The sequence below is a fragment of the Phyllobates terribilis genome, unplaced genomic scaffold (assembly GCF_046119375.1).
Source record: "Phyllobates terribilis strain yellow unplaced genomic scaffold, ASM4611937v1 Scaffold_11__3_contigs__length_659146591, whole genome shotgun sequence".
Lineage (NCBI taxonomy): Eukaryota > Metazoa > Chordata > Amphibia > Anura > Dendrobatidae > Phyllobates > Phyllobates terribilis.
The window spans coordinates 324,488,403-324,516,080 of NW_027362771.1; the positions used below are offsets into that span (position 1 = coordinate 324,488,403).

The 27,678-nt window shown below is 42.7% G+C and overlaps 1 protein-coding gene across 1 annotated transcript in view; it reads right to left on the reverse strand.

Moving 5' to 3' along the window:
• Window positions 1-26,474, reverse strand: part of LOC141166179 (regenerating islet-derived protein 4-like) — a 47,158-nt gene extending 20,684 nt beyond the window's left edge. Inside the window, exons 1-5 of the mRNA XM_073652629.1 lie at window positions 26,381-26,474; window positions 22,215-22,279; window positions 4,383-4,477; window positions 4,153-4,290; window positions 1,642-1,756 (exon numbers count right to left, since the gene is read on the reverse strand). Of these exons, the coding sequence (XP_073508730.1) occupies window positions 1,642-1,756; window positions 4,153-4,290; window positions 4,383-4,477; window positions 22,215-22,278 (412 nt within the window). The 5' untranslated portion in view covers window position 22,279; window positions 26,381-26,474. The remainder of the gene's footprint in view (window positions 1-1,641; window positions 1,757-4,152; window positions 4,291-4,382; window positions 4,478-22,214; window positions 22,280-26,380) is intronic.
• Window positions 26,475-27,678: the final 1,204 nt, after the last annotated feature.

Sequence of the window (27,678 nt, forward strand, 5' to 3'; positions counted from 1 at the left end):
ATCGTCTTTGAGTCAAATTTCCTTGAATGCAAATTAAAAACTTTGCCATTCGAATTTGCAAGGATTGCAAAAAGCAAAACCAATGGCCAGTAACTGTTCACACAATGCTGAAAAGTCAGAGTGGGCTAATGAGAGAAACAGCCATGTGGACTTCCACACAAAGCCTTGCAGGTATCACATGCATGGTCCAGGGAATGGGGGGCTATCATAGCCTTTATAAAAGATGAGGGCTGTCCAAGCTGTGCCATTTAAGCATTTTACAGCATAAGGATAGTCAAGGTAGGGCAGAGAGCACAGATCATCCCAGATCGGAATAATAAGGCTAAGTCCCCACAATGAGCTTTTTGTGACTTTTTTTAACACTGTGTATTTTCGAAAAAATGCTGGTAACCTATTTTACTTAATAGGTGCATAAATGCTGCAGAAAATCATCTGCAATATCAAAAACTCACCCTTAGCTCATTGTGGGAACGTAGCCTTAAAGACCTAAATATGATTGTGATACTACTGCAGTAATGAAACACCTTGAACATGGGGGTGGTAGTCTCAGTCTGTGAATAATAATCCAAAAATTTAAGGTATAGGGAGGTGCTGGACCTGCCGAGTAAGGGTACACTCACACGAGCGTATAACACTGCCCAGTGTTATCTGATGTTTTATCGCATAGCACTCAGACCAGTGTTACTCTATGGTGCGGGGCAGATCTGTGATTGTTTTCTCATGCCGATTCGGCATTAGAAGACAATTGCAGCATGCTGTGAGTGGCTTCAATATTTGAATCATGTGCATCTGTACAAGTCTATGGGTGCGTGTGAAACATCGGACTGCACTCAGATGTCATCCGAGTCCGATTACCGAGGAGAAATGGAGAAATTAAGTTCCCTATCTTCTCCACACCTGTGCTGTGATTTTGTAATGCAAGAGAATCGGATCACACTAAGGTGACACACGGCTCAAACTCTGAGAAAGATTTATCCATGTGACATTAGCATGAGAGAATCGACGGCCGTGTGAGCAAGCCCCTAGTGTGACCATGAATTGATTGATCTGTGATTTACTGCAGCTACAGCACCTTTACTGTATCACAACATTTTTTTTTTATTCTTCACACATTGCAAACAAAGAGGGCAGTTTAATACCTCTTTGTCCTAATTTTGCTACTAAAGAAAAACCCTGAAAGCACATTTTAATTTTTTGATATCCGTTTTAATTATCCATTTAGCAGCCTTACACCCCACAACTATACTGCATGCTGTTGCCGCGTGTTTGTTTCCGGGAGTGAACCTACATGTTGTATACAAGTTTTCTGGGTAGTTAGAGGCTTTTGCAGTACTGAGTGTCACAGTGAATCAAATCTTTCAGTAAAATTAGTTGAAGCTAGCGATTTCGAGTTTTCTATTTCAAATCATGCGTATGAAGTCATGGGATCTTTTTTAATATATACTTCTATTTGTTCAATGATCAGGCTTACTACATAAAATGCATTTTGTATTCTTATAATCCACCTTTCTTCAGTACTTGGGTGCTGTTGTATGTTTTTGGTATTCAAAGTTAATGTTTTTCTCTGCTTGGGTTCTCAAGGACTCTCCAGCAAATTCTATTGGACATTACAGCCATTGTTCTGCAATCAATATCACTTACTTGTACCGCTGGTCAGTTCCACACAGTACTCCACGTTATTCGTGTTATTAGGCTCTCCAGTCTGCCACAAACGATAGTTATACATTGATCCATCATTCCATTTCCAGCGACGGTTCTAAGACAGCAAGTAAAGTATGGTAAATATGACAATCTGACAAGCAAACAAAATGTATCATTCAATTACAGAAATGTGCGAGTTCTTTCCTTATAGTTTTCTGAATTACTGCACTAGCTAAAACATCCATAAATTTTGCACAGGGTACTCATTTAAGGCTACATTCCCACGATGAGTATTTGGTGAGTTTTTCATGTTGCAAATTTTCTGCACCGTTTCTACGCCTATTAAATAAATAAGGTTACTTGCGGTTTTGTGTATGTTTTTTTTCAATGCATTTTTATTGCATTTTTGATGCTGCTGTTTTGGTCTCATTTGTAAGGCCTCAATTACATCTGAGTAAAAAAAATTGCTCCAAATTTCATCCAGAAAAGTTGGATGAGTGAAATCTGTTTGGTATTCCATGTGCCATGCAAGTGCTATGGGAGTGAGCGATTTTTTTTTTCTCACATAGCATCCACATGACATGCAACTATTATTCATCATTCTACAATCATTTACAGTGTTCTGTGCTACAGAATGGTAATAAACACGTGGTCAAAATTGTTGGTACCCCTCGTTTAATGAATGAAAAACCCACAATGGTCACAGAGATAACTTGAATCTGATAAAAGTAATAATGAATGAAAATCTATGAAAATGAACAAATGAAAGTCAGACATTGCTTTTCAACCCTGCTTCAACAGAATTTTTAAAAAATTAAACTTATGAAATAGGCCTGGACAGAAATGATGGTACTCTTAACTTAATATTTTGTTGAACAACCTTTTGAGGCAATCACTGCAATCAAATGATTCCTGTAACTGTCAATGAGACTTCTGCACCTCTCGACAGGTATTTTGGCCCACTCCTCATGAACAAACTGCTGCAGTTGTCTCGTGTTTGAAGTTTGCCTTTTCCAGACGGCATGTTTCAGCTCTTTCCAAAGATGCTCAATAGGATTTAGGTCAGGGCTCATAGAAGGCCACTTCAGAATAGTCCAATGTTTTCCTCTTAGCCATTCTTGGGTGTTTTTAGCTGTGTGTTTTGGGTCATTATTCTGTTGCAAGACCCATGACCTGCGACTGAGACCAAGCTTTCTGACACTGGACCTCACGTTTCTCTCTGGAATCCCTTGACAGTCTTGAGATTTTATTGTACCCTGCACAGATTCAAGAAACCCTGTGCCAGATGCAGCAATGCAGCCCCAGAACATAACAGAGCCTCCTCAATGTTTCACAGTAGGGACAGTGTTCTTTTCTTGATATGCTTAATTTTTCTGTCTGTGAACATAGAGCTGATGTGCCTTGCCAAAAACTTCCATTTTTATCTCATCTGTCCATAGGACATTCTCCCAGAAGCTTTGTGGCTTGTCAACATGTAGTTTGGCAAATTCCAGTCTAGCGTTTTTATGATTTTTTTTCAACAATGGTGTTCTCCTTGGTCGTCTCCCACAAAGTCCACTTTGGATCAAACAACGACGGATGGTGCGATCTGACACTGATGTTCCTTGAGCCTGAAGTTTACCTTTAATCTCTTTAGAAGTTATCCTGGGCTCTTTTGTTACCATTCGTATTATCCATCTCTTTGATTTGTCATCAATTTTCCTCCTGCAGCCACCTCCAGGGAGGTTGGCTACAGTGCCATGGATCTTAACTTTCTGAATAATATGTGCAACTGTAGTCACAGGAACATAAAACTGCTTGGAGATGGTCTTATTATCTTTAACATGCTTGTCTATAATTTTCTTTCTAATCTCCTGAGACAACTCTTTCCTTTGCTTCCTCTGGTCCATGTTGAGTGTGGTGCACACCATGTCACCAAACAGCACAGTGAGTATCTGTAGCCCTCTATACAGGCCCACTGACTGATTGCAAGATTGTAGACACCTGTGATGCTAATTAGTGAACACAACTTTTACTTTTACATTTACTTGCTTTGGTGAAACTTGTCCGATATACGCGGCCACTCGCAGCATGCTGCGATTTTTTTTTCTGATCCAGAGTCCAGCTGGGGAAAAAATCGCAGATGAACACTAGCTCATTGAATAACATTGGTACAAATGCAATCCAATTTTTTTATTGGATAGCAGTCGTCCGATTGATACACAGATGTGAGTGAGGCCTAACACATATTTGTCCTGCTAATGTTGTATTGCTCTTGGTATTCATTGCAAGTGTTGCATTTTTATAGTATTCATTCCATAGTTTAACATTAACTTGAAGTTAGTTTGTGTTTAACAGTACAGTTTTATTAATGATGGGTGTCAAGGCTGCTGAACATTTTACTTCTTTAAGAGCTTGAGTTTTTCTTTGTTTATTTAAGAATTAATTTCATGACCGTGGGGTCTCTCCTATAACTGAGGCTACCCCTGGATACTTGGCTCAATCAATATGTACATTTTCGACTACTTTTACCTTTTCGGGGTCATGAAGTCCAATCCAGACATCTATATTTGGGGAGTAAGCGGCCACATGACTTGCGATAATGGATGCTTCTGAGTCATCTAAGATTGAAGCCAGATGTGCACCATGTCCATAGCTGACACACTCAAACTGCAAGAAATGAACGTTATGGATCATTAATATATGGAAAAAAATACAATATCTTTGCAATTAGTGCAGGTGTTCTGCCCCGCTTTTCTCACCTCAGCCTCAGACCAGGTCAGTTTGAATCGGAAATAGCCATAACAATGAGATTTGTAGAAAAACCATCCAGGAGGACAGGATGAGCGAGGTGCCCCTGTAGAAAATATTAGTGTTAAAGAATTTTTACATAGCAATAAATATTATATAGGGAGAAGACAATCTACTTATGTATGTCATATTTCTAGTCTACAATGTATTATGGCTGAAGAAAAGAAGTAGATTCTGGTAGCCTCACAGGTGGAGCTAAAAGAGGCTGTGGGACTGTAACATGGTGCGGGGAGCATCATACATGCCCCTCCGCGTTACAGGAAAATAAGGGTCCTTGCTAGGTGAGTGTGCTGATGGTTTTTATCTCGGTGATGCGCCTCTGCACACCGTGTGCTGCCGTTGTACTTGGCAGGTCTGAACCAGTTGGTATGGAGATGAATGAGGTTGACCAGAGTTTAAAAATAAACTTTTATTTACTTAACAAGAACTTGATGTGAAGCAGTAGCATAGCAACTGGGGGGGAAGGGGGTGGAAGGGCTAATCGCTCAGCACGGCCCGTCCGGAGTTACCCCACTCTAAACAGTATCGGCATACACAGTGTGTGGGGGAAGCTACTGGGGGCCATCATACAGTGTGGGGGGGTTACTGAGTTCCATCATACAGTGTTGGGGGGCTACTGAGGGTTGTCATACAGTGTGAGGGTGTTAATGAGGGTCATCATACATTGTGGGGGGGCTTCTGAGGACCATCATGCTGTGTATAGGAAGCTATGAATCCATCATGCTGTGTATGTGAGAACTGTGGGAAACATCATGCTGTGTAGAGGGGAACTATATATGGGGGGACTCAGGGGACATTATTAAATGTAAAGTGGGCACTTAAGAAGCATAATTGTTATAGGGGCACTCAAGGTATTGTGTCTCTCAAATGGGCACACTCAGGTCATTATTACTTTCTTGGGTAAAATGTGGGTACTATTTTCTAGGGTGCTTGCACAGGGCATTAATTTTTTCAAGGAGACAATTTTACCATCTAGAGTGACCAAAGGAGGCATTTTACTTTGTAAAAGGAGCAGTGGTGGGCATTATTATGTGGGGCACTAAGAGGATCAGTAATAGGGACACACAGACAGCTGCAGCTCAGCATTGGGGTGAAGAGTTTGTGCAGGTTGAGAAAAGATGGAGACGGTGCTGGAAAAGTGAGAAGTCAAATGTGTATTTGTTGTAATCTGGATCAGGTGGAAAAGATGGGAAAAGTGAACATCTCCATCAGAAAGAATGTCAGCAGAAAGTCCCCCATCTATAAATGCACTGTAATCTCTCATATGTGCTGCACCATTGGTATCTACCACCATATGGTCATCATATGGCTGTAATATCAGTGTTGGTCTTTGTATCAAGATTTTCAGTAACCGCATAGTCATCTGAGGTTCCACTATAACCACAATTAGAGTGCGCCGCCTTAGTTATACACACAGTTAGCTGGTTAGGTGCCCACTCACATGCACCCCCACCCTCCCTAGCTACGTATCTGATGAGAAGTATAAACATCAGAAAGCTGGCACAACACTTCATGAATGCTTATTCTGCATCATGTAGAGACAGGTACTTTATAGCTACAAGTGGTGGTACATTACTTTTGTTACAAGTCACAACAGTCTTGCAAACCATTATGGGAAGCTCCATCTTTACACCTCGACCACATGGGTCGAGGTGTAAAGCTCCAGTCCCCCACAGCTAATCTCAACTCCCAGTTCATTTGTGAGGACCTCACTGGCTGAGGTTCCTCTGTACAACTACCACTAGTACTCTCAAAGTCCATTCGATGAGGGCCACCAGCAACTTGCTGTGCCTCTGCATATTTGGCTCTCTGTAGGAGAACTTGTATCCCAGTACATGACACTCTAGTTTTCTCTCTAGTGTAGATAATTGTTTTAGTCTAGTATATCTAAGATAAGGAACTCTTCCTTCAGCTTATGTAACATAGGGAGCGGGGGACAGGAAAAGTCAGCTCACCAATTGGTGTATGGACCTTGCTTCTAAGGAGCCATCGCACGGAACCACCCTGGTCCGGTTGGGAAGCGATGCAGAAAGTAGGAAGAAATCTCCAGCGATCAGGAAATGAAATGTCCAAAAACTTTATTTATGAAAATCCAATAAAACCATAAATATGGAAAACAGCAACCACCGAGTGTCTAATTGGTTGCTGTTTTCCATATTTATGATTTTATTGTATTTTCATAAATAATGTTTTTATACATTTTATTTCCTGATCGCTTGAGATTTCTTCCTATTTTCTGCTTCCTTCGGCTTACTCCCCTTTAACTGGGCCTACTGCTGCCCTTGCGCAAGGTTCCATACAGTTAAAGTAGGCCTCCTGGCCTGAGCTAAGGACCTTGTCCTGCTGCTCACCTGAGTGATATTTCGTTCCGTTGATTAGGCTTCCTGACCTGGGCTAAGGACCTCGTCCTCCTCTTTTATCCCCACAAGGCTCCCTGCCTGAGATCCGAACTCCTACTGCCACTAGATCCTTGATTTCCTTCAGAAGGTACTATCTGACATATTGTGGTCTTCCCCCTTCTCACACAACATCATTACTACGCAAGTCTGCAAGCAGCAAGACCTTAGGTCTGTTACTTCTCAAGTACTGTCTCTATCTGCTGTCAAACGGGAAATTGTAAACTTGTGTGCCTATGCAACCCCTCCCATCCTGGGCTGTTCCCCAACTGTTAACCTTGTCTGCTGCTAACTCACTATTGCTGGGCGGAAAATAGATTAAACATACAGTCCCTGACAGAAGTTATGTCGCTTATCCATGTTATGTAAATAAAAGCTTAGAACCTGACGTTAAATTCATTATTTGGTTTTATAAATTACTCTTTTGAAAGCTGAAACCCTCCCAAATTTGGTTTAGGTTAAGAAAATAAATTGGCATCAATGCTGAAATATTGTTCATTTAATGAACACAGAATGGTCAGATTTTGGCAAGACAAAAGTTTTGTCGCCCACAGAAAGTAATGTGATATTTAAACAAATAATTATCGTAAAATACAATTATATGTTGCATAACATTGGTGAATGAAGTTGTGGTGCTATTAGAGTCATATTTAATATTTTGTGTGACTTCCATGAGCTTGAAGGACTGCATCCATGCGGTTCAACAATGATTCATACAATTTATTAATGAAGTCATCAGGAATAGCAAAGAATGCAGTCTTACAAGCCTCCCAGAGTTCATCTAGATTCTTTGGTTTTGTCTTCCAAGCTTCCTCTTTCAGCCTACCCCAAACATGCTCAATGATGTTCATGTCTGGTGACTGTGCTGGCCAGTGCTTGAGCACCTTCATCTTTTTTGCCTGGAGGAACTTTGTTGTAGAGATGGATGTATGAGATGGAGCACCATCCTGCTGCAGAATTTGACCCCTTTTATGATTTGGAATGTAAGAGGTAGCTAATACTTCTTGATATTTTAGGCTATTGATATTGCCTTTCACCTTGCAAATGTTTCGTACACCCCCATACTGAATGTAACCCCAGATCTTTCCACCACCAAATTTAACAGTTTTCTGGGTGTATTTTGGTTCCATATGGGCTCCAGGTAGGTCTCCTGCAGTATTTGCGTCGGCTGTTGTGTAATTCTACTGAAGATTCATCAGAGAAATCCACCTTCTGCCACTTTTCCAGCGTCCATCTGTTTAACAGGCTGTGGGACTTTGCAAATGCCACACGTTTTTTTATTTGCCTTTTGTTTAGTGCTGGCTTCTGGGCACTGATTCGACCATGGAGGCCATTTCGAGACAGAATCCTACAAACTGTTCTAGTTGACACAGGGACTTGAGGTGACCAGGCCTGTTGGAGCTCTACTGCAGTGGAAGAGGGGCTTGCTTTGGATTTTCTAACCAACAAACGTTCCTCCTGAGCAGTTGTCTTGCGGGGTCTGCCGGACCTGGGCTTGTCAAACACATCTCCAGTCTCTTCAAATCTTTTTCTAATTCTTTGTACATGACGCTGAGACACATTAAAGGTACCAGCCACCTCTGCAGTGGATCTGGTCTTCAGCCTCTTGATAATCAAGGTTTTGGTAGCAGGGTGGATTTTTGGCATGTTGTCAGAGCTCAAGTTGCAGTTCAAGTGAAGGTCTCGGGTGCTGGGTTTCTTTTTATACACACCCACTAATTAATCGATCATTTACTGAGCACTGGTGAGGATGTAAACTAGGATTGTGTGCATTATATGACCAGGCGACAAAACTTTTGTCTTGCCAAAATCTGACCATTCTGTGTTCATTAAATGATCAATATTTTAGCATTGATGCCAATTTATTTTCTTAACCTAAACCAAATTTGGGAGGGTTTCAGCTTTCAAAACAGTAATTTCTAAAACCAATGGATGAATTTAATGTCAGGTTATAAGCTTTTATTTACATAACATAGATAAGCGACATAACTTCTGTCAGGGACTGTAATTTCAAAACATCACAGGGCATTATATAACTATCAAATCTTCAAGGGAGAGTGTGGGCAGCTTTTCTATTCCTTTACAGGACAACTTTAATATCTAGGGGGTAGTAGCCATGAAGTCTGGGATGATGCCATCTCCAAAATTGGTAACTGGGTTCACGGAAAAGTTGTCTTTGCTTTCATATTAATGTGTTTATGAATTTTTATAAACGACCAGAGATCCACAACCTTGGCACCATGATAAAATCCCATGAAAATTGCTTCTGACTTGGAAACCCCAACCGGTGATAATTTTGTTAGAAGCAAGCTCAAAGGTATTATGAGAAGCTGTTAAAAAATATAGCAAGAAGAAATTTCAATGTCCTGCTACAATGTCCTGCAGGGCTTAACTCATGATTATGGGCAGCAAGGTGGCTCAGTGGTTAGCACTGCAGCCTTGCAGCGCTGGGGTCCTGGGTTCAAATCCCACCAAGGAGATCATCAGCAAGGAGTTTGAATGTTCTCCCCGTGTTTGCGTGGGTTTCTTCCGGGTTCTCCGGTTTCCTCCCACACTACAAAGACATACTGATAGGGAATGTAGATTGTGAGCCCCAATGGGGACAGTTCCAATAACATCTGTAAAGCGCTGTGAAATTAATGGTGCTATATAAGTGAGTAAAATAAATGAATAAAAAATAAATAAATGTGATCCTTACATTTTCTTACAAGCAGGAAAAACTTAGATTAGCTGTCATTTTAACTTTATTTATCTATAGTACATGTGAAAAGTAACTTTATAATATATCTTATCAGAGAAATCTGCTTTTTTCTTATCCTTGACTAGTCTTTCAATCTCAAAATTGTCAATTCACAGGTAAAATCTGTCTTCACTGAAGACAGATTTTACCATTACTGGGATAGAAGATGGCAGTTACTACTGATAACATTCTATTGTGAAGGAAAGGAGAGCAGAAGGGCAAAGCTACAGGCAGAGCACTTCCCTCCCACCTCTCTCCATATAATCTTATCAGTAGCATCTGTCATCTCCTATCTCAGTACTGTAACATTCTGCCTTCTCTGAATAAAGATTTTACCCATGAATTGAGATTTTTGAGAATGAAAGGTTAGTGTCGGAGGAGAAAGAAGCAGATTTCTCTGATAAGTTTCTTATTTTCATGTGTATTATTGATTTATGAAATAAAAATTAAAATGACGGTTACTCTTTAAAGGAAACTTGCCCCCTCCAGAAACGCAATTTACCTTCAGATATAGTTGTAATCTGTTGGTAAATAGCATTTAAATCATATCTAGCAGACTTACTGGAACAGCGACTTGAAAGAGAAATTTAAGTTATATTCTCCCAGCAACCACTTGCTTTCAGTCATGGGGGTGATTGCAGGGTGAGGTTACAGTCACAGCTAACTTTATAGTAAGTGCGGCTGTAATCACTCCCCTGCACTGTGATTGACAGCCTGGTTTGCACATACATGCTGCAGACTGTAACCTCTTCCTGCACTAACTAGACTAGAAGCCAGCAGCTGCAGGGAAAATAAAATTTCATGTTCTACCTGTAGCCGCTGCAACAGTAATTAAAATAAGCACTCCCATTACGTTTTTTATTTATTAAATGTGTGTATATATGCATACTCTTTCCAGTGTTCAGCACCCTTCTTCTCTTCTGAGTGATATCACTCTTCTGCAGACTATCGGGGTCACACTGCGCTCTGCGTCAGAACAAGGTTCCAAAGACTTACAATGTAAAAGAGACTTCTGGCTCACACATAGAGTGAGTTGACTAGTCGCAATTGTGGTGACGTCACTGACAAGCGGAGCAGAATGGCGCTGGACATCGGGGAGAGCTATGGTAGGTGAGTATATTAATACACTCACCAGATTACATGCACATATACACACATTTAATAAAAATATATACATGGGAATGCTTCTTTGAATGCTATTTAAAATTACCCCTATATCTGAAGGCAAATAGCATTTTTGGAGCTGACAAGTTCCTTTTAAAGAGACTCTGTCAGCGCAAAATACATGCTCAAATTAAGTCCCGCCGCTCAGTGCTCCACGACGGGGCCAATCATTTAAATACACCTTCCCACCTTTTTGTTTTCCCTCTATCTCCACCCCCTTCTTCTTTGATTGACATCTTTGGATTCATGGAGCCAGAAAATGGCGGAGATGGATGTTAACCATACAGGTGGGAAGGTATATTTAAATGATTGGCCATGCCATGGAGCACCGAGTACCTGTGCTTGGTTTGAATAGTCATTCTGTGCTGACAGAGTCCCTTTAAAGGAAAAATGAAACCCCAGCAAGAGCCATGGGCGTAGTGACACATGACTCAGCTTTGTAGGACAAGCAGGAGTTAAGTAAAGTTACTAGTTCAGTTTGGCCATTTGTGGGGTCAAACATTTAAGAGGGTAGAAAAAGGGGTTGGTTGGCAGATAGAGGGGGGGTATACCGTTTTGCTCAAAAGTTTACATACCCCGGCAGGATTTTTCCTTTCTTGGCCTCATTTCAAAGAATATGAATGATAACAAAAAAAACTTTTCTTCACTCATGTTTATTGGTTGGGTTGAAGCCATTTATTGTCAAACTACTGTGTTTTCTCTTTTTAAATGTTAATGACAACCAAAAACATCCAAATGACCCCAACCAATAACCATGAGTGGAGAAATTTTTTCATATTCTCTGAAGCAAGGCCAAGAAAGGAAAAATTCTGCCAGGGTGTGTAAACTTTTGAGCACAACTGTATATAGCTAGGGAAGGGGAGGGGGCTGCTAAACGGCACATAGGCAACACTGTGAAATGTGCCTGTGGCCTCCTCACCTTATCCTGCAAACCCAACATCAGAATGGTGTGGATTGAGGACATCCTGGGGCAACTGAGGTCTGCTGCTGGCGGTGAGGATGGAGCATCGGTCTGGGCGAGGATGCAGGAGATCAGGTAAAAGGGGATGTTTATGTCTGTTTTGAGGGCCCGCTCGGAGCCCATTTAAAAAAGAATAAGATCTGGAAGAATGAATATGTGGAAATATTTTCCCTCCTTCCCTTGGAAATTTTTTTTACTTGAACATGGGAAAGAAAGATGAGAGTAACAAAGGGAAAGTTAGAACTGGGGAGGACATTGCACAAGGGGGCAAGCCCAATTATGCTTCCTGCAATGGGCCCCTATCTAAATAGGTACACTAAATGGGATAAAGCTGTTTGTTGAAGGAGGGTTTTCGTTTTGCATGTGGTTCCATTTACATTAAAGAAATTGAAGTCTGCTTATTAGCACCCCTCAGTTGTGGATAAAAGATTAGGCATGAGGTTTCTTTTGGATGAATGGTGGGTCCTTTTGAATCCCCTCCTTTGCTTAATTTGGTGGTTTCGCCTTTAGGGGTTGTACCAAAAAAGGAGTCGAATAAATTTTGGCTCATCCAATATTTATCATTCCCAAAAGGTTTTCAGTTAACAACGGTATAAACCCCAATCTTTTCTCTGTGGTTTATACCTCTTTTGATGCGGCAATTGGTTGGGTCAGAAGTTATGGTAACAGGGACCTTGTTATCAAAGACCAATATTGAGTCAGCTTTTCATTTGTTGCCGATGCACCATGATAGTTTACATTTGTTGGGTTGTTTTTGGGAGGGGGCTTAGTTTGTGGATAAGTGTCTCCTAGTGAAGAGCGAACATGCTCTCCAAGGCTCGATACTCGATCGAGCATCAGGGTGCTTGGGTATGCTTGTTGAGTATAAGACCCAATGATGCGATGCGGCCAGTCATTCACAGTTATGCCAGTAGCCAACATGGCTATTGCATTGCTGTGTATGGCAGGCAATCCCTGTATGTTTATTGGCTGTCTAACAACCGCGAAACATGCGGGGCGGGGTACCCAAGCATGGAGTTCGAGCACCCACGATACTTCATCAAGAACCCGAGTACCCTGATGCGCAATCAAGTATCAAGCCGTGGCGAGCACGCTCGCTCCTCACTAGTGTCTTCCAATGGGCTGCTCGATTTCTTGTGCAATGTTTGAAGCATTTATTTTGTTTTTGGAATTGGTTGTACAGGATGTAGCTGGGATGTCGTCTGTTATTTACTACGTGTACAAGTTTTTATTCATTGCTCCGCCCGGTATCCCGGTTTGTCAGTTGTTATTGAGATATATGGAATGGGTAGCTTGTCACTTTGGTGTGCCTTTGGCACAAGAAAAAATGGAAGGTCCCTCTAACTGCCTTAGTTTTCTGGGTATTACTATTAATACTGTGCGGATAAAGTGCAGGTTGCCTGAGGAGAAGATAGCGGCACTGCTCTCGGATATTCATAATGCAGGTTGGTTGAAGAAAATCCAGTTGAGGGATCTTCAATCGTTGCTCGGGAACCTCAATTTTTCTTGTTGGATTATGCCCATGGGGCGGGTCAGGTCACGTCACCTGGCAGGAGTGTCCTCCCCCCGGCATTACATTCGTTTAACTAGGTATCTGAGGGATGAGTTGTCAGTATGGGAGGGATTTGTAGATCAGTATACAGTGGTGGCCAAAAGTATTGGCACCACTGCAATTCTGTCAGATAATACTCAGTTTCTTCCTGAAAATGATTGCAATCACAAATTCTTTGGTATTATTATCTTCATTTAATTTGTCTTCAATGAAAAAACACAAAAAGAATTGTCCTAAAGCCAAATTGGATATAATTCCACACCAAACCTAAAAAAGGGGGTGGCCAAAAGTATTGGCACTGTTTGAAAAATCATCTGATGCTTCTCTAATTTGTGTAATTAACAGCACCTGTAACTTACCTGTGGCACCTAACAGGTGTTGGCAATAACTAAATCACACTTGCAGCCAGTTAACATGGATTAAAGTTGACTCAACCTCTGTCCTGTGTCCTTGTGTGTACCACATTGGGCATGGAGAAAAGAAAGAAGACCAAAGAACTGTCTGAGGACTTGAGAAACCAAATTGTGAGGAAGCATGAGCAATCTCATTTGTTCCTGTGTCTTCCGTGCGCAGTGTCATCAAGAAGTTTAAAGCCCATGGCACTGTGGCTAACCTCCCTAGATGTGGACGGAAAAGAAAAATTGACGAGAGATTTCAACGCAAGATTGTGCGGATGGTGGATAAAGAACCTCGACTAACATCCAAACAAGTTCAAGCTGCCCTGCAGTCCGAGGGTACAACAGTGTCAACCCGTACTATCCGTCGGCGTCTGAATGAAAAGGGACTGTATGGTAGGATACCCAGGAAGACCCCACTTCTTACCCCGAGACATAAAAAAGCCAGGCTGGAGTTTGCCAAAACTTACCTGAGAAAGCCTAAAATGTTTTGGAAGAATGTTCTCTGGTCAGATGAGACAAAAGTAGAGCTTTTTGGGAAAAAGCATCAACATAGAGTGTACAGGAAAAAAAAAGAGGCATTCAAAGAAAAGAACACGGTCCCTACAGTCAAACATGGCGGAGGTTCCCTGATGTTTTGGGGTTGCTTAGCTGCCTCTGGCACTGGACTGCTTGACCGTGTGCATGGCATTATGAAGTCTGAAGACTACCAACAAATTTTGCAGCATAATGTAGGGCCCAGTGTGAGAAAGCTGGGTCTCCCTCAGAGGTCATGGGTCTTCCAGCAGGACAATGACCCAAAACACACTTCCAAAAGCACTATAAAATGGTTTGAGAGAAAGCACTGGAGACTTCTAAGGTGGCCAGCAATGAGTCCAGACCTGAATCCCATAGAACACCTGTGGAGAGATCTCAAAATGGCAGTTTGGAGAAGGCACCCTTCAAATATCAGGGACCTGGAGCAGTTTGCCAAAGAAGAATGGTCTACAATTCCAGCAGGGCATTGTAAGAAACTCATTGATGGTTACCGGAAGCGGTTGTTCGCAGTTATTTTGGCTAAAGGTTGTGCAACCAAGTATTAGGCTGAGGGGGCCAATACTTTTGTCTGTCCCATTTTTGGAGTTTTGTGTGAAATGATCAATGATTTGATTTTTGCTTCATTCTCTTTTGTGTTTTATCCTTGCAAGCAAATTAAATGAAGATAATAATACCAAAGAATTTGTGATTGCAATCATTTTCAGGAAGAAACTGAGTATTATCTGACAGAATTGCAGGGGTGCCAATACCACCACTGTAATGGCCGGTCACTAATGATTACAGAGGTGATAGAGAATTTTGACTGTGAGCAGTTTACTGATGTGGTGATCTGTTTACTGATGTGGTGAGCTGTACGGGTTATATTGCATATTGTAAGGGCCAAAGATGCGTGGACTAATGGCCGGCGTGATGGATAAAAGCAGGGCTCACAAAGAATCTTACATTATTGGAGTTTTTTCCGATTATAGTGGCTTTGTCAAGTTGGGGTGATCAATTCAGCGATAAGAAGATAAGTTTTCATTGTGATAATATATCGGTGGTAATGGTAATTAATAATGTATCAGCATCTTCACCCCCTGTAGTTCTTTACTGCAATACTTTGTTTTGCGGTGCCTTTGCCTCAATTAATGGGTGGTGGCGGTTCATATGTCAGGGGTCTAGAACTCAATTGCCGATTCCCTCTCTTGCTTGCAGTGGGAATGTTTTTGGACTTTGGCGCCAGGAGAAAAGTGGCCATCGGAGCTCTGGGTGTTGGTATCTCAGCATTGGGTTCATTGATTAGACCATCCCTCTCAGACAGTACATGGGTAGCATACGAGGCTGCTGGGGAAGAGTGTGAGGCCTGGAGGCAGCAATTTGGCGAGCTGGGGTCTGAAGAGGACCTTGTGGGTGCATTGCTTTGCTGGTTGAGTCAGATGACAGCGGAAAGGTGGTCAATTGTGTTATGGCCAGGGTAGCAATTGGTTGTAAGCTTAAGGGCTTGAGGGACATCACAAAGAATTTCCTTGTGAGTCAGGCATTGAAGGGTTTTAGGAAGGGGCTTACAAGAACAGATACTACTTGTATGCCAGTTTCATTCAAGCTTTTGGAGGAATTGGTAGGCAGGCTTCGTCAAGTGTGCTATTTGCATTTTGAGGAGACGCTATTTCGTTTGTTTTTTTCATGGTCATTTTTTAGGGCCATGAGGGTTGGGAAATTGGTGTCACAATCCTCGGTTAAAGGAGGCGGTGTATTGGGTCAGGAAATGGTAGTGCTAGGTGATTCTGTCAAATTTTGAGTGCACCTGCCCAAAATTGATCTGACTGGAAAGGGAAAACAGGTTATTTTTAGTGCATTGAAAGGGTCCTTGATGTGCCCAGTGTAGCATTTTAAAAATTATTTGGGTTTAGGGGTGGATCATAGAGACCTATTGTTGAAACACAGGAATGGTTCGCGATATCAGTTTGCGATGGTTTTTAAGAAATGCTTAGAATCTTTGAGGTTGGAGGCAAACAGGTTCTCCTCTCATTCATTCCGAATTGGTGCCACAACTGAGGCTAAGTAGTGGGGCCTCCCGGCTATGATGGTACAAAAAATAGCTAAGTGGGAATCTAGGGAATATAAGCTTTATGTGCATACTCATTTGGTGTGACGGAGGAGTGGAGGGGGGGGGGGCGAGCTAGGACTGGGGGTCGAAACTTTTGTGATATTAATGTTGTCTTAAAGTATATATTCATAGTCAGCCGCTTCCTGTTTTCACACCTCCCATCTCTTTTTTTTTTCTCCACAGGCGGAGCACGGCTAGTTTGGACTTTGGGGAATGATGTATGAAAAATTGGGCGTCAGTTGGACTTTCCTAGAAGTGAGGTTGTAGTTAGGTGGATTGGAGTTCGTGGTATGAACTGGCGGCAGGCGTTACCAGATTTTCATTGTTTTGCGTTGTTAGATCATTCTCCCGATGTGCTGCTATTGCATGTAGGGGGTACTGATCTGGGGATTCAACCCTTTAGAGATTTGATTAGGGACATCCACTATGATTTTCTGGGCCTATGGACATCTTATCCAAATATGAGGAAGGTGTGGTTGGACATTGTGCCCAGGAAAACATGTCGCGCTACCTGGTCTGTGGAAAGGATCAATAAGACCAGAATAAAGGTGAACAGAGCGGTGGGAAGATTTGTAGCAAGGAATGGAGGTGTGGTAGTAAGGCATAAGGGTTTGGAGTCCGGCGAGGGGAATTTGTCTCGGAACGATGGTGTGCACTTGAATGCAATAGGGATTTATTTATGGGCCTTGAGGATTCAAGAATGTGTGAAGCAGGCACTTCTGTTGGTGGGATGACTCGCATTATGAGGGGTTAAGTAATGCTAGCTGTGGCAATGGAGAGGGGGTTCTTAGAGTTGGTGGCAAAATTGTAGTAGAGGGATAGTACATGTGGTAGATCGTAAACTTCCCATTACATTTGGAACTAGATTAATTGCCTGGTGGACTTTGGGACTCTTAAGGTTGGGGTCCTGGGAAGTTGGTGATATGGAAATGGTTTTCCGACAACAGAGGTGCCCCTTGAGCTTGTGGTCTCGGCTAGGGGTAATACTGGATGGTTTATTTATTATATCATTTATTATACTGCTTCCTCCAGATTTTGGAGCTCCAATAACCTCCTCACCTTTAAGTTATCTATTATTGCAATGTTTGTTATAATAAAGGCTGATTTGACTGAATTAATCCAAAACGGTGGTCTGTCTGTTATTGGGGGGGCATGCGGGGAAGAGGGATCAGACAGAGGTGAAGTCTCTACAATATTGCAGTCAAGGGAGTTTCCCATCTTTAGACATTTATGGTACAATTACAGATACACGCAGGGGCAAGAAAAAGGTGGGGACGGTCCTCATTCTTTACCTGGTTCATACCCATTACTTTCCTCCTGGGTGTTCAGAGTATATTCACATATTCAAACACAGATAGAACATGCTGCATATTGTGCACTGATTTTTTTCCACTGGATTATCTTACATTGGATTTTATGTCCAGATTTTTTGGATTGAAATTCTTCTGTATATTATAATTAACAGCTCTGTATATTACATCTCATGCATAAACTACATTTCTGGCAGACACAGACAAAAAAGGGCCCCTGTGCAAGAACAATATATGGGCAATTTGTAGCCCAAGATCTCCTAAGAAGGCAAAATTACACCTGCTTTGGAGGTAGAAATGGGCCCCCTTACCTCTTGGGTCTCTGTGCGGCCGCACAGGTTGCACCAATGATATTTCCGCCCCTGAACTATGTAAATTTACTGGTTTTGTGGCTTTGAAATCTGCAGCATGTCCCTTTATGCTGTGAGTGTCACTTCAGATTTCATACTTTGCAATGCAACAACTGAAATATGCTGCTTTAACTGCACTATTTCCAACATGAATTCTCCACATACTGCAGAAATGCCCTGTGTGCATGGACTGTAAGGCACGAAATCCACTGTTAAATTATTTTCAAATCCTGAACATGTGAGCCAGGTCTTAGACCAGACCTGGGCAAACTCTGGCCAGTAGGCCACTTCCGGCATTTTAACTGTTCCGGTTTGTCCACAGACTGAGACAGCCAAAGGGCTGGAAATTATGCTGTACTGCACAATGTGCCCTCCCCTCCACCTAATGTCTTGATTTTAATAGTATCTGCATTCCCAGAATATTGCTGAATACAATGGTGGAGGAGAGAGCCATCATCCTCCATTCCCTCTGTTCGTGGGAGTCTCTGCGCAGCAGGCACAATGGCGTCATTAGATTGCATCTGCTGTACGGACCCCGAGTGTGTCACAGCACATCGAGAGAACGGGGAAAGATGATTTTTTTTTTTTATTTCGTTAGAAGTTCTAGGTGGATGTGGGGGCATCATACTGTGTGTGGGATGACTGAGTGCATCATCTTATGTGTATATGGGGGCTATGGGAGCATCATACTGTTTGTGGGGTGAGCAGGGGGCATCATATTGTATGTGGGATGTGGGGGAATAATACTGTGTGGGAAGAGCTGTTGGTCAAAGTGCATTTAAACTTCTATATATTTAGGACCTATCAGCAAATATAATAATGTAATTATGTAATTATATACAGTACAGACCTAAAGTTTGGACACACCTTCTCATTTAAAGATTTTTCTGTATTTTCATGACTATGAAAATTGTACATTCACTGAAGGCATCAAAACTATGAATTAACACATGTGGAATTATATACTTAACAAAAAACTGTGAAACAACTGAAAATATGTCTTATATTCTAGGTTCTTCAAAGTAGCCACCTTTTGCTTTGATGACTGCTTTGCACACTCTTGGCATTCTCTTGATGAGCATCAAGAGGTAGCCACCGGAAATGGTTTTCACTTCACAGGTGTGCCCTGTCAGGTTTAATAAGTGGGATTTCTTGCCTTATAAATTGGGTTGGGACCATCAGTTGTGTTGTGCAGAAGTCTGGTGGATATACAGCTGATAGTCCTACTGAATAGACTGTTAGAATTTGTATTATGGCAAGAAAAAAGCAGCTAAGTAAAGAAAAACGAGTGGCCATCATTACTTTAAGAAATGAAGGTCAGTCAGTCCGAAAAATTGGGCAAACTTTGAAAGTGTCCCCAAGTGCAGTTGCAAAAACCATCAAGTGCTACGAAGAAACTGGCTCACATGAGGACCGCCCCAGGAAAGGAAAACCAAGAGTTACCTCTGCTTCTGAGGATAAGTTTATCAGAGTCACCCGCCTCAGAAATCGCAGGTTAACAGCAGCTCAGATTAGAGACCAGGTCAATGCCACACAGAGTTCTAGCAGCAGACACATCTCTTCAACAACTGTTAAGAGGAGACTTTGTGCAGCAGGCCTTCATGGTAAAATAGCTGCTAGGAAACCACTGCTAAGGACAGGCAACAAGCAGAAGAAACTTGTTTGGGCTAAAGAACACAAGGAATGGACATTAGACCAGTGGAAATCTGTGATTTGGTCTGATGAGTCCAAATTTGAGATCTTTGGTTCAAACCACCGTGTCTTTGTGCGACGCAGAAAAGGTGAACGGATGAACTCTACTTGCCTAGTTCCCACCGTGAAGCATGGAGGAGGAGGTGTGATGGCGTGGGGGTACTTTGCTGGTGACTCGGTTGGGCATTTATTCAAAATTGGAGGCATACTGAACCAGAATGGCTACCACAGCATCTTGCAGTGGCATGCTATTCCATCCGGTTTGCGTTTAGTTGGACCATCATTTATTTTTCAACAGGACAATGACCCCAAACACACCTCCAGGCTGTGTAAGGGCTATTTGACCAAGAAGGAGAGTGATGGGGTGCTACGCCAGATGACCTGGCCTCCATAGTCACCAGACCTGAACCCAATCGAGATGGTTTGGGGTGAGCTGGACCACAGAGTGAAGGCAAAAGGGCCAACAAGTGCTAAGCATCTCTGGGAACTCCTTCATGATTGTTGGAAGACCATTTCCGGTGACTACCTCTTGAAGCTCATCATGAGAATGCCAAAAGTGTGCAAAGCAGTCATCAAAGCAAAAGGTGGCTACTTTGAAGAACCTAGAATATAAGACATATTTTCAGTTGTTTCACACTTTTTTTGTTAAGTATATAATTCCACATGTGGTAATTCATAGTTTTGATGCCTTCAGTGTGAATGTACAATTTTCAAAGTCATGAAAATACAGAAACATTTTTAAATGAGAAGGTGTGTCCAAACTTTTGGTCTGTACTGTATATGTGTTTGCTTGTTTTAGATGGATGCTAACTGCTTTGAAAAGTCAGTATGGACCGAAAAACTTTTGATTTAAATAACTATTTTCCAGTGGAAGCGCACCAGCATCTTGTGGTTCACAAAACTTCTCATTCATCAATCTGCACCATGCATGCTTCTGGGCTGAATAACATGACATGTATGATTTACAGATCTTAATAATCTTTATAAAAAGCAGTAGGTTATTTGGTATTGATTGGCTGCTACAGATAAAAATTCATGTTACAATAAACCTTATAACATATATCAACAGTAGCAGCTAATCAACAGACTTCATTCTTGTCAATATTAAATGATAGAAAATTAAAATAATAACGATAAATCTGAAAAATGTTAATAAAAACATTCTTTAAAAAAATAATAATAACAATATTAAGCAAAATTAATATCAGCCTATTGGTTTGGTCTTCCACAACAGTAATGGACTCTCATATGGTCCATTGGGAAAATGATTTGCCTGCCCCTGCTTGATATGATCTGCATGTAATGGTGTCTGCCCTCTGCTGGTGAAATTGCATGCTTAAATTGATTGCAAGTTGTTTCGCTTTTAGCAGCAGATGTCAGAAAGCTTTACATGCAGACAGCAGAGGAAAGGGATAGTTACATGGCTGCTGGTTTGGGTAGTCCTGTCCTGATTTGTAGATATAGATACCATATGAATACATGTGTTATACATCTGATTTCATGTATTCATATGTCATTGCAAGGAATACTCTTGTGTATTTTGCATGCGCCCTGAATAAACCATAAGTCTATGTGCCCACGATGCAGAAATGCTCCGGATTTTTCCTCAGCGTTTCTGCATCTCCCTGGCAGAAAAAACGCCTGCGGATTGTACATGCGGATTGTACATGCGTTTTTCCTGCCAGGGACATGCGGAAGTGAAGCGTTCTTCACATGCGTTTCCGCATGCGGGTTGACAAGCGCTTTCCTAGCGATTTTAGCATCACTTGGAAAGTGCTTGTCAACTTGGTCACACTATATAAATCCATGCAAACGGCATGGATTTATATAGCGTGACCCCAAAGAATGGTTAAAAATAAAAAAATAAATCTATACTTCCCTTCTGATGGCCCCCGCAGTCTTGCTTCGCACCGTTCTCTCTTGCCGGCAGATCGCGGTACACTACACTGAAGGACCTGCCGTCACATGACTATGACATCAGCACAGGTCCTTCAGTCCACCACGATCTGCCTGCATGGGAGGACGAGTGCAGCGCGGGCCATCAAAAGGTAAATATAACATTTATTTTTTATTTTATTCTTTTTTTTACAGGTTCTATGGTACCCGGGTCCGGAGGAGAGTCTCCTGTCCTCCCCACCCGGGTACCATCCGCACATTGGAATGCATAGAATGTGCATCTACCTATGCAGTGATGCGTAATCCATGCATTCCAATGCAAGTCAATGGCGGCGAAAACGCAGAGCTTCCGTAAAATAATTGGTAGTGCTGCGTTTTTTTCCGCAATGATAATCCGCAGCAAAAATCTCCGCAGCATGTGCACAGCACATGCGGATTACCAATGGGGAACATGGCAGACCTTCTACCATGTGTTTTTTAAGTGTTTCTTCAGCGTTTTTGCCACTGCGGAAATGCTTAAAAAACGCATCGTGGGCACACAGCCTAAATGTGTAATAGGAGGTTGTTCCATCGCTGCAGCCCCAACTTTTGGGAGAAATTGAGTCCGTCATGAAAACAGCTTATGCACAAGTCCGCTGTCTTCCAGTTTGAAATGTCAGCATAGTTTTGAGATATATTGCTATTATCTAGTTTATTTTACTTACCTTCTGACAGAGACACCCCAAGGACCAAACAGCCCAGAATTGCAAGATACATGGACGATGACATCCTGGGGGTAAACACAAGGTTTGAGGTGTACAAAGCTATTTTTACAGAATGTAGCAGGAATGAAAGTTTATTAGATATTATAATGCCAGGGTGCCCAAAGCCTCCCCTTCATCTATGAAGGCATCAGCAGGGGTAACATGCACAGGCAATGCTTCCACTGAGTGCCACCATAAGTTTGCAATAGGAATCAGTCCCAAAACTAAGGTCTTCTGATTGCTGTATAAAACTCACTATGGGATAAATAGATTTCATGCTAACATTTTATAATCAGGACTTTGGCGCTACTGTATTTATTATTATTATTTATTATTATAGAGCCATTTATTCCATGGTGCTTTACATGTGAAAAAGTGGGTATACATAGCAGAAACACTTACAATAATCTTGAACAAAACAAGTCAGCGACTGGTACAGGAGAAGAGAGGACCCTGCCCGCGTGGGCTCACAATCTACAAGGGTTGGGTGAGGATACAGTAGGTGAGGGTAGAGTTGGTAGTGCAGTGGAATGATGGAGCGGTGGTTACTGCAGGTTGTACGCTTGTCGGAAGAGGTGGGTCTTCAGGTTCCTTTTGAAGGTTTCCATGGTAGGCGAGAGTCTGATATATTGGGGTAGAGAGTTCCAGAGTAGGGTGATGCACGGGAGAAATCTTGTATGCGATTGTGGGAAGAGCAGATAAGAGGGGAGTAGAGAAGGAGATCTTGAGGATCGGAGGTTGCGTGTAGGTAAGTACCGGGAGACTAAGTCACAAATGCATGGAGGAGACAGGTTGTGGATGGCTTTGTATGCCAAGGTTAGGGTCTTGAATTTGAGTCTCTGGGTAATGGGGAGCCAGTGAAGGGATTGACAGAGAGGGGAGGCCGGGGAGTAGAGGGGGGACAGGTGGATTAGTTGGGAAGCAGAGTTTAGGATAATTTGGAGGGGTGTGAGAGTGTTACAAGGGAGGCTACAGAGCAGGAGGTTGCAGTACTCAAGGCGGGAGATGATGAGGGCATGCACTAGTGTTTTTGCAGAGTCTTTGATGAGGAATGTGCGGATTTGGGAGATATTTTTGAGCTGGAGTCTTCAGAAAGTGGAGAGGGTTTGGATATGTGGTTTGAAGGAGAGATCAGAGTCCAGGGTTACCCCGAGGCAGCAAGCTTGTGGGACTGGGGAGAGTGGGCAGTCATTCATTTTGACAGATAGGTCAGATGGGGGGGTTGAGTGAGGTGGGGTAAAGATGATGAATTCAGTTTTTTCCATGTTAAGTTTTAGAAATCTAGCAGAGAAAAAGGATGAGATAGCAGACAGACATTGTGGGATTCTGGTTAGTAAGGAGATGATATCGGGTCCAAAGAGGTAGATCTGTGTGTCATCAGCATAGAGGTGATACTGAAATTTGTGAGACTCTATGAGCTGTCCCAGGCCAAAGGTGTAGATGTAGAAGAGCAGGGCCCTAGAACTGAACCTTGGGGGGGACATCGACAGATAGAGGATGAGATGAGGAGGTGGTGTGTGAGTGGGAGACGCTGAATGTCCGGTCTGTTAGGTATGAAGAGATCCAAGATAGGGCAAAGTCTGTGATGCCAAGAGAAAAGAGAGTCTGTAGTAAGAGGGAATGGTCCACTGTGTCGAAGGCAGATGACAGGTCAAGGAGGAGGAGGACAGAGTAGTGTCGCTTGGATTTGGCGGTTAGTGGGTCGTTGGTGACTTTAGTCAGGGCAGTTTCAGTGGAGTGATGCGGTCGGAAGCCTGATTTTAAGCGGTTGAAGAGGGAGCAGGAGGATAGCTGGGGAGGACTTGGTGGACGTGTTGCTCCAGTAGTTTTGAGGCATAGGGGAGAATTGATATGGGGTGATAACTAGTCAGAGAGGATGGGTCAAGGGAGGGCTTTTTGAGAATGGGTGTGATTGAGGCATGTTTTAAACATGAGGGGAAGGTCACCAGTTGTTAGTAACAGGTTGAAGAGGTGGGTTAGGTTTGGGATGAAGACTATGGAAAGGTTAAGGATGAGGTGGGACAGGATTGGGTCAAGTTCACTGGTGGTGAGGTGTGATTTGGAGAGTTAAGAGGAAACTTGATCTTCTATGATGGAGGAGAAGTTGGTTTTGGAGGAGGAAGGTTGAGTAGATATGAGGAGGGGCTGTGCGGACTTTAGGCAAAAGCTCTGTCTGATGTTGTCAATCTCCTGCTTGAAGAATGAAGCAAAGGCTTCAGCTGAGATGAGAGTAGAGGGAGGAGGTGCTGGGGGGCGGAGGAGAGAATTAAAGGTGTTGAATAGCTGTTTAGGGTTGTGAGACAGGGAGGATATGAGAGATAATAAGTAGGTTTGTTTTTCTGCAGTGAATGTGGACTTGAAAATAGTGAGGGATTGTTTGACTGCGATGAAGTGCTCATTGGAGTGGGACCTTTTCCATCTCCGTTCAGTAACTCTGGAGGCCTGTCGCAGTTCTTTAGTCAGATTGGTGTGCCAGGGTTGCTTATTGATTGTGCGAGCTTTGGTATGTGTTAGAGGGGCGACTGAATTGAGAGCTGCAGCTTTGGTGTTATATAAAGCAGCAGCAATGTCTGCATTGTGTAAGGAACTTATGTCTGTAAGAGGGAGGAGGGATACAGAGAGTGAGTGTAGGTGTAGGTGTTTGAGATTTCTGCAAGGCTGTGCAAGTTTGTGAAGTGGGGATTGTGGACCTGGAGAGGAGAGGGCAGAGAATATAAGTAGGTTGTGGTGAGAAAGAGGCAAAGGTGAGTTGGAGAGGTTAGATAGGGAACAGGCGGGCAAAGATGAGGTCCAGTGTGTGGCCATTTTTGTGAGTGGCTGCGGAAGACCATTGAGCAAGGCTGAAGGAGGAATTGAGGGATGGAAGATTAGACACAGATGAGTGGGAAGTGTCAATGGAGATGTTGAAGTCACCCATGATGATAGTGGGGATGTCAGCGGAAAGGAAGTGAAGTAGCCAGGTGGTGAAGTGGTCGAACAAAGAAAGTGGTGGCTGGCCCTGGGTGATGGTAAGGAGGTTAGAGGGGAAGTGGATGCGCACCCAGTGCACCTCAAAAGAGGGGAGAGTAATGGAGGGTGGCAGTGGGATTTGGGTGAAGGCAGAGGTATCTGACAGGAGAAAACCTACTACTCCACCATATTTGCTGCTAGGGCAAGGGGTATGGGAAAAGTGGAATCCGCCATACGAAAGTGGAGCTGAAGAGGCTGTGTCAGAGGGGGTGAGCCAGGTTTCAGTGATGTTGAGGAAGGAAAGTTTGTTAGGAATGAAAAGAGCATGAATGTAGGAAAGTTTGTCTGGGGAAGCGGGGACTGGGTGAATGGGTATGAGGTTAGAAACGTTGTGAGAGTTTGTGGTAGATCAGGGATAGGAGGTAGAAGTGACTGTGGGGATGCGGTGAGGAGGACCAGGATTTGGAGAGATGTTGCCAGCAGTGAGGAGCAGCAGAGAAAGTGTTAGCAGGTGGGAGCAGGAGAGAGCATTAGGTGGCTGTCTGTGTTTGGAGATGCAGGATTGAATGTTGAGGAATAGTTCTGAGGAGGAGGTGAGATTAATGGGGAGAATGGATGGAGAGATGAAGAGTTCCTTACTAGGTGTAGAGACTAGGGGGGTTAGTAGAAAGTGAAGGACTTTAGGGGAAAGAGTGAAAAGTAACAAAAACATAGTTAAAGGAGGCTAAGCAGTCAAAGTGTAGTCAAATAATACAGGAGTGAAAATAAAGGTAGCACTCACCAACAGTTCCGAAGATGTCCTTTATTTGTACTAACAGTACATGTTGGCTGGCGGCATAGGACGGAGACCCCTCACTCCCCCGCACACCCTTAGGGGTCTCCGTCCTATGCCGCCAGCCAACATGTACTGTTAGTACAAATAAAGGACATCTTCGGAACTGTTGGTGAGTGCTCCCTTTATTTTCGCTCCTGTATTATTTGACTGCTTACTTGGACATGCACCACCAAATATCCAGGCGTTTCATCAGAGGTGTATTTAAAGTAGAGGTGGTGCCTGATATCTTCTCTTTCACTGCTCAGTCAAAGTGTAGGTTACCTGACTCCTGCCCTGACTAACTGTACTACTAATCTTTGTACCGCTACTGTCTGTGTATTCCCATTGACCCATAAAGCCTTACCTGCTCCGGAAAGTAGACCAGGTGAGTGTGAAGAAAGATTTTCAGGCTGACCCTTATATAAGCACATGCTCCCCCATGTGCTCTGTGCTAGTTAGGAGGTGGCATCATGTGGCAAATGGAGGGCAGGAAACAAGGACAGGAACAAGCAATAAGGATATGGATAGTAAAGTGAATTGGAGGGCATTACCTGCACACCTATGCAATAAACACACCCAAAGAATATATCAATATAACCATGCAACTCCTATTATTAATAATATGCTGCCAGAGCAAGAGAATTTATTTCAACAAATTATATAAATTGTTATTGAGGTCTTTGTTAAAGGGGTTTTCCACAAATTAAATGTTTTACCCCTTAGGCTCCCACTGGTTAAATCTAAAAAAACCCGCTTTATTCCCCCTCACAGTGCTGGGACTGAAATCCAGGCCTAAAATTAGAGAGCACACAGACCCACTTACTATGCAGTCATTGTGAAATATGGGTGGGTTATGGCTGATTGGTGTTTATCACAGTTACAGAATACAAATGGTCATTTACCAGCAATCACCATACTGCTACTAAACAAACTCCACTACAATAAGACAAATGTTATAGATAATGCTGGTATATAAAGGACAAATAATGCAGCCACATAATGCCACATAGTACCAACAGGTAGTGATTGAATAGTACCATCATGCCACCATTAACAATAAACAAATAATGTTACTGGTCCCAGACCATAGCCACGTATTACCAGCATATACCAAAGTGATAATGTGGTATCCCACAAAGTGGCCTTTTCTATGGGGTACTGGGTGTATAATGTGTTCTATATAAATGCTGTGTTTTTTTTGTAAACTCTACATTGTGAACACATTGTGAGACCTGCTGACGGGCAGCACAAAAAGGGTTACTCGTCCCCTCATAGGCTTGATCATGTGACCCAGCTCTGTTTAGTATCTAGAAACTTCTGGAACAAATGCCTCAGGGCAGTCAGCCAATGACTGCAGCTGTAAGAGTCACATGAGTGGGAGGAGCTAAATCCTGTGAGGTAGTTAAGAATTGAGGTGACTGTTGAAGGTCAAACATTTTGAGAAGAGGAAGCCATTTTGTAGTTGAAGGAGTTTCCTACCCCACCTGACTGCTGGGCTTAAAAAGGGCACTAATAAAATAAGGGAAGCTGACAGCCTTCTTATTAGAAAGATTCCTATTGCACCTCTAGGAGGAAAAATTACCTCAGGGCAGAAGCAAAGGACAGCTCTAAGGAAGAAATATTCAAATTTAATGAAACAAGTGTTTACAGAGATCTGCCTGT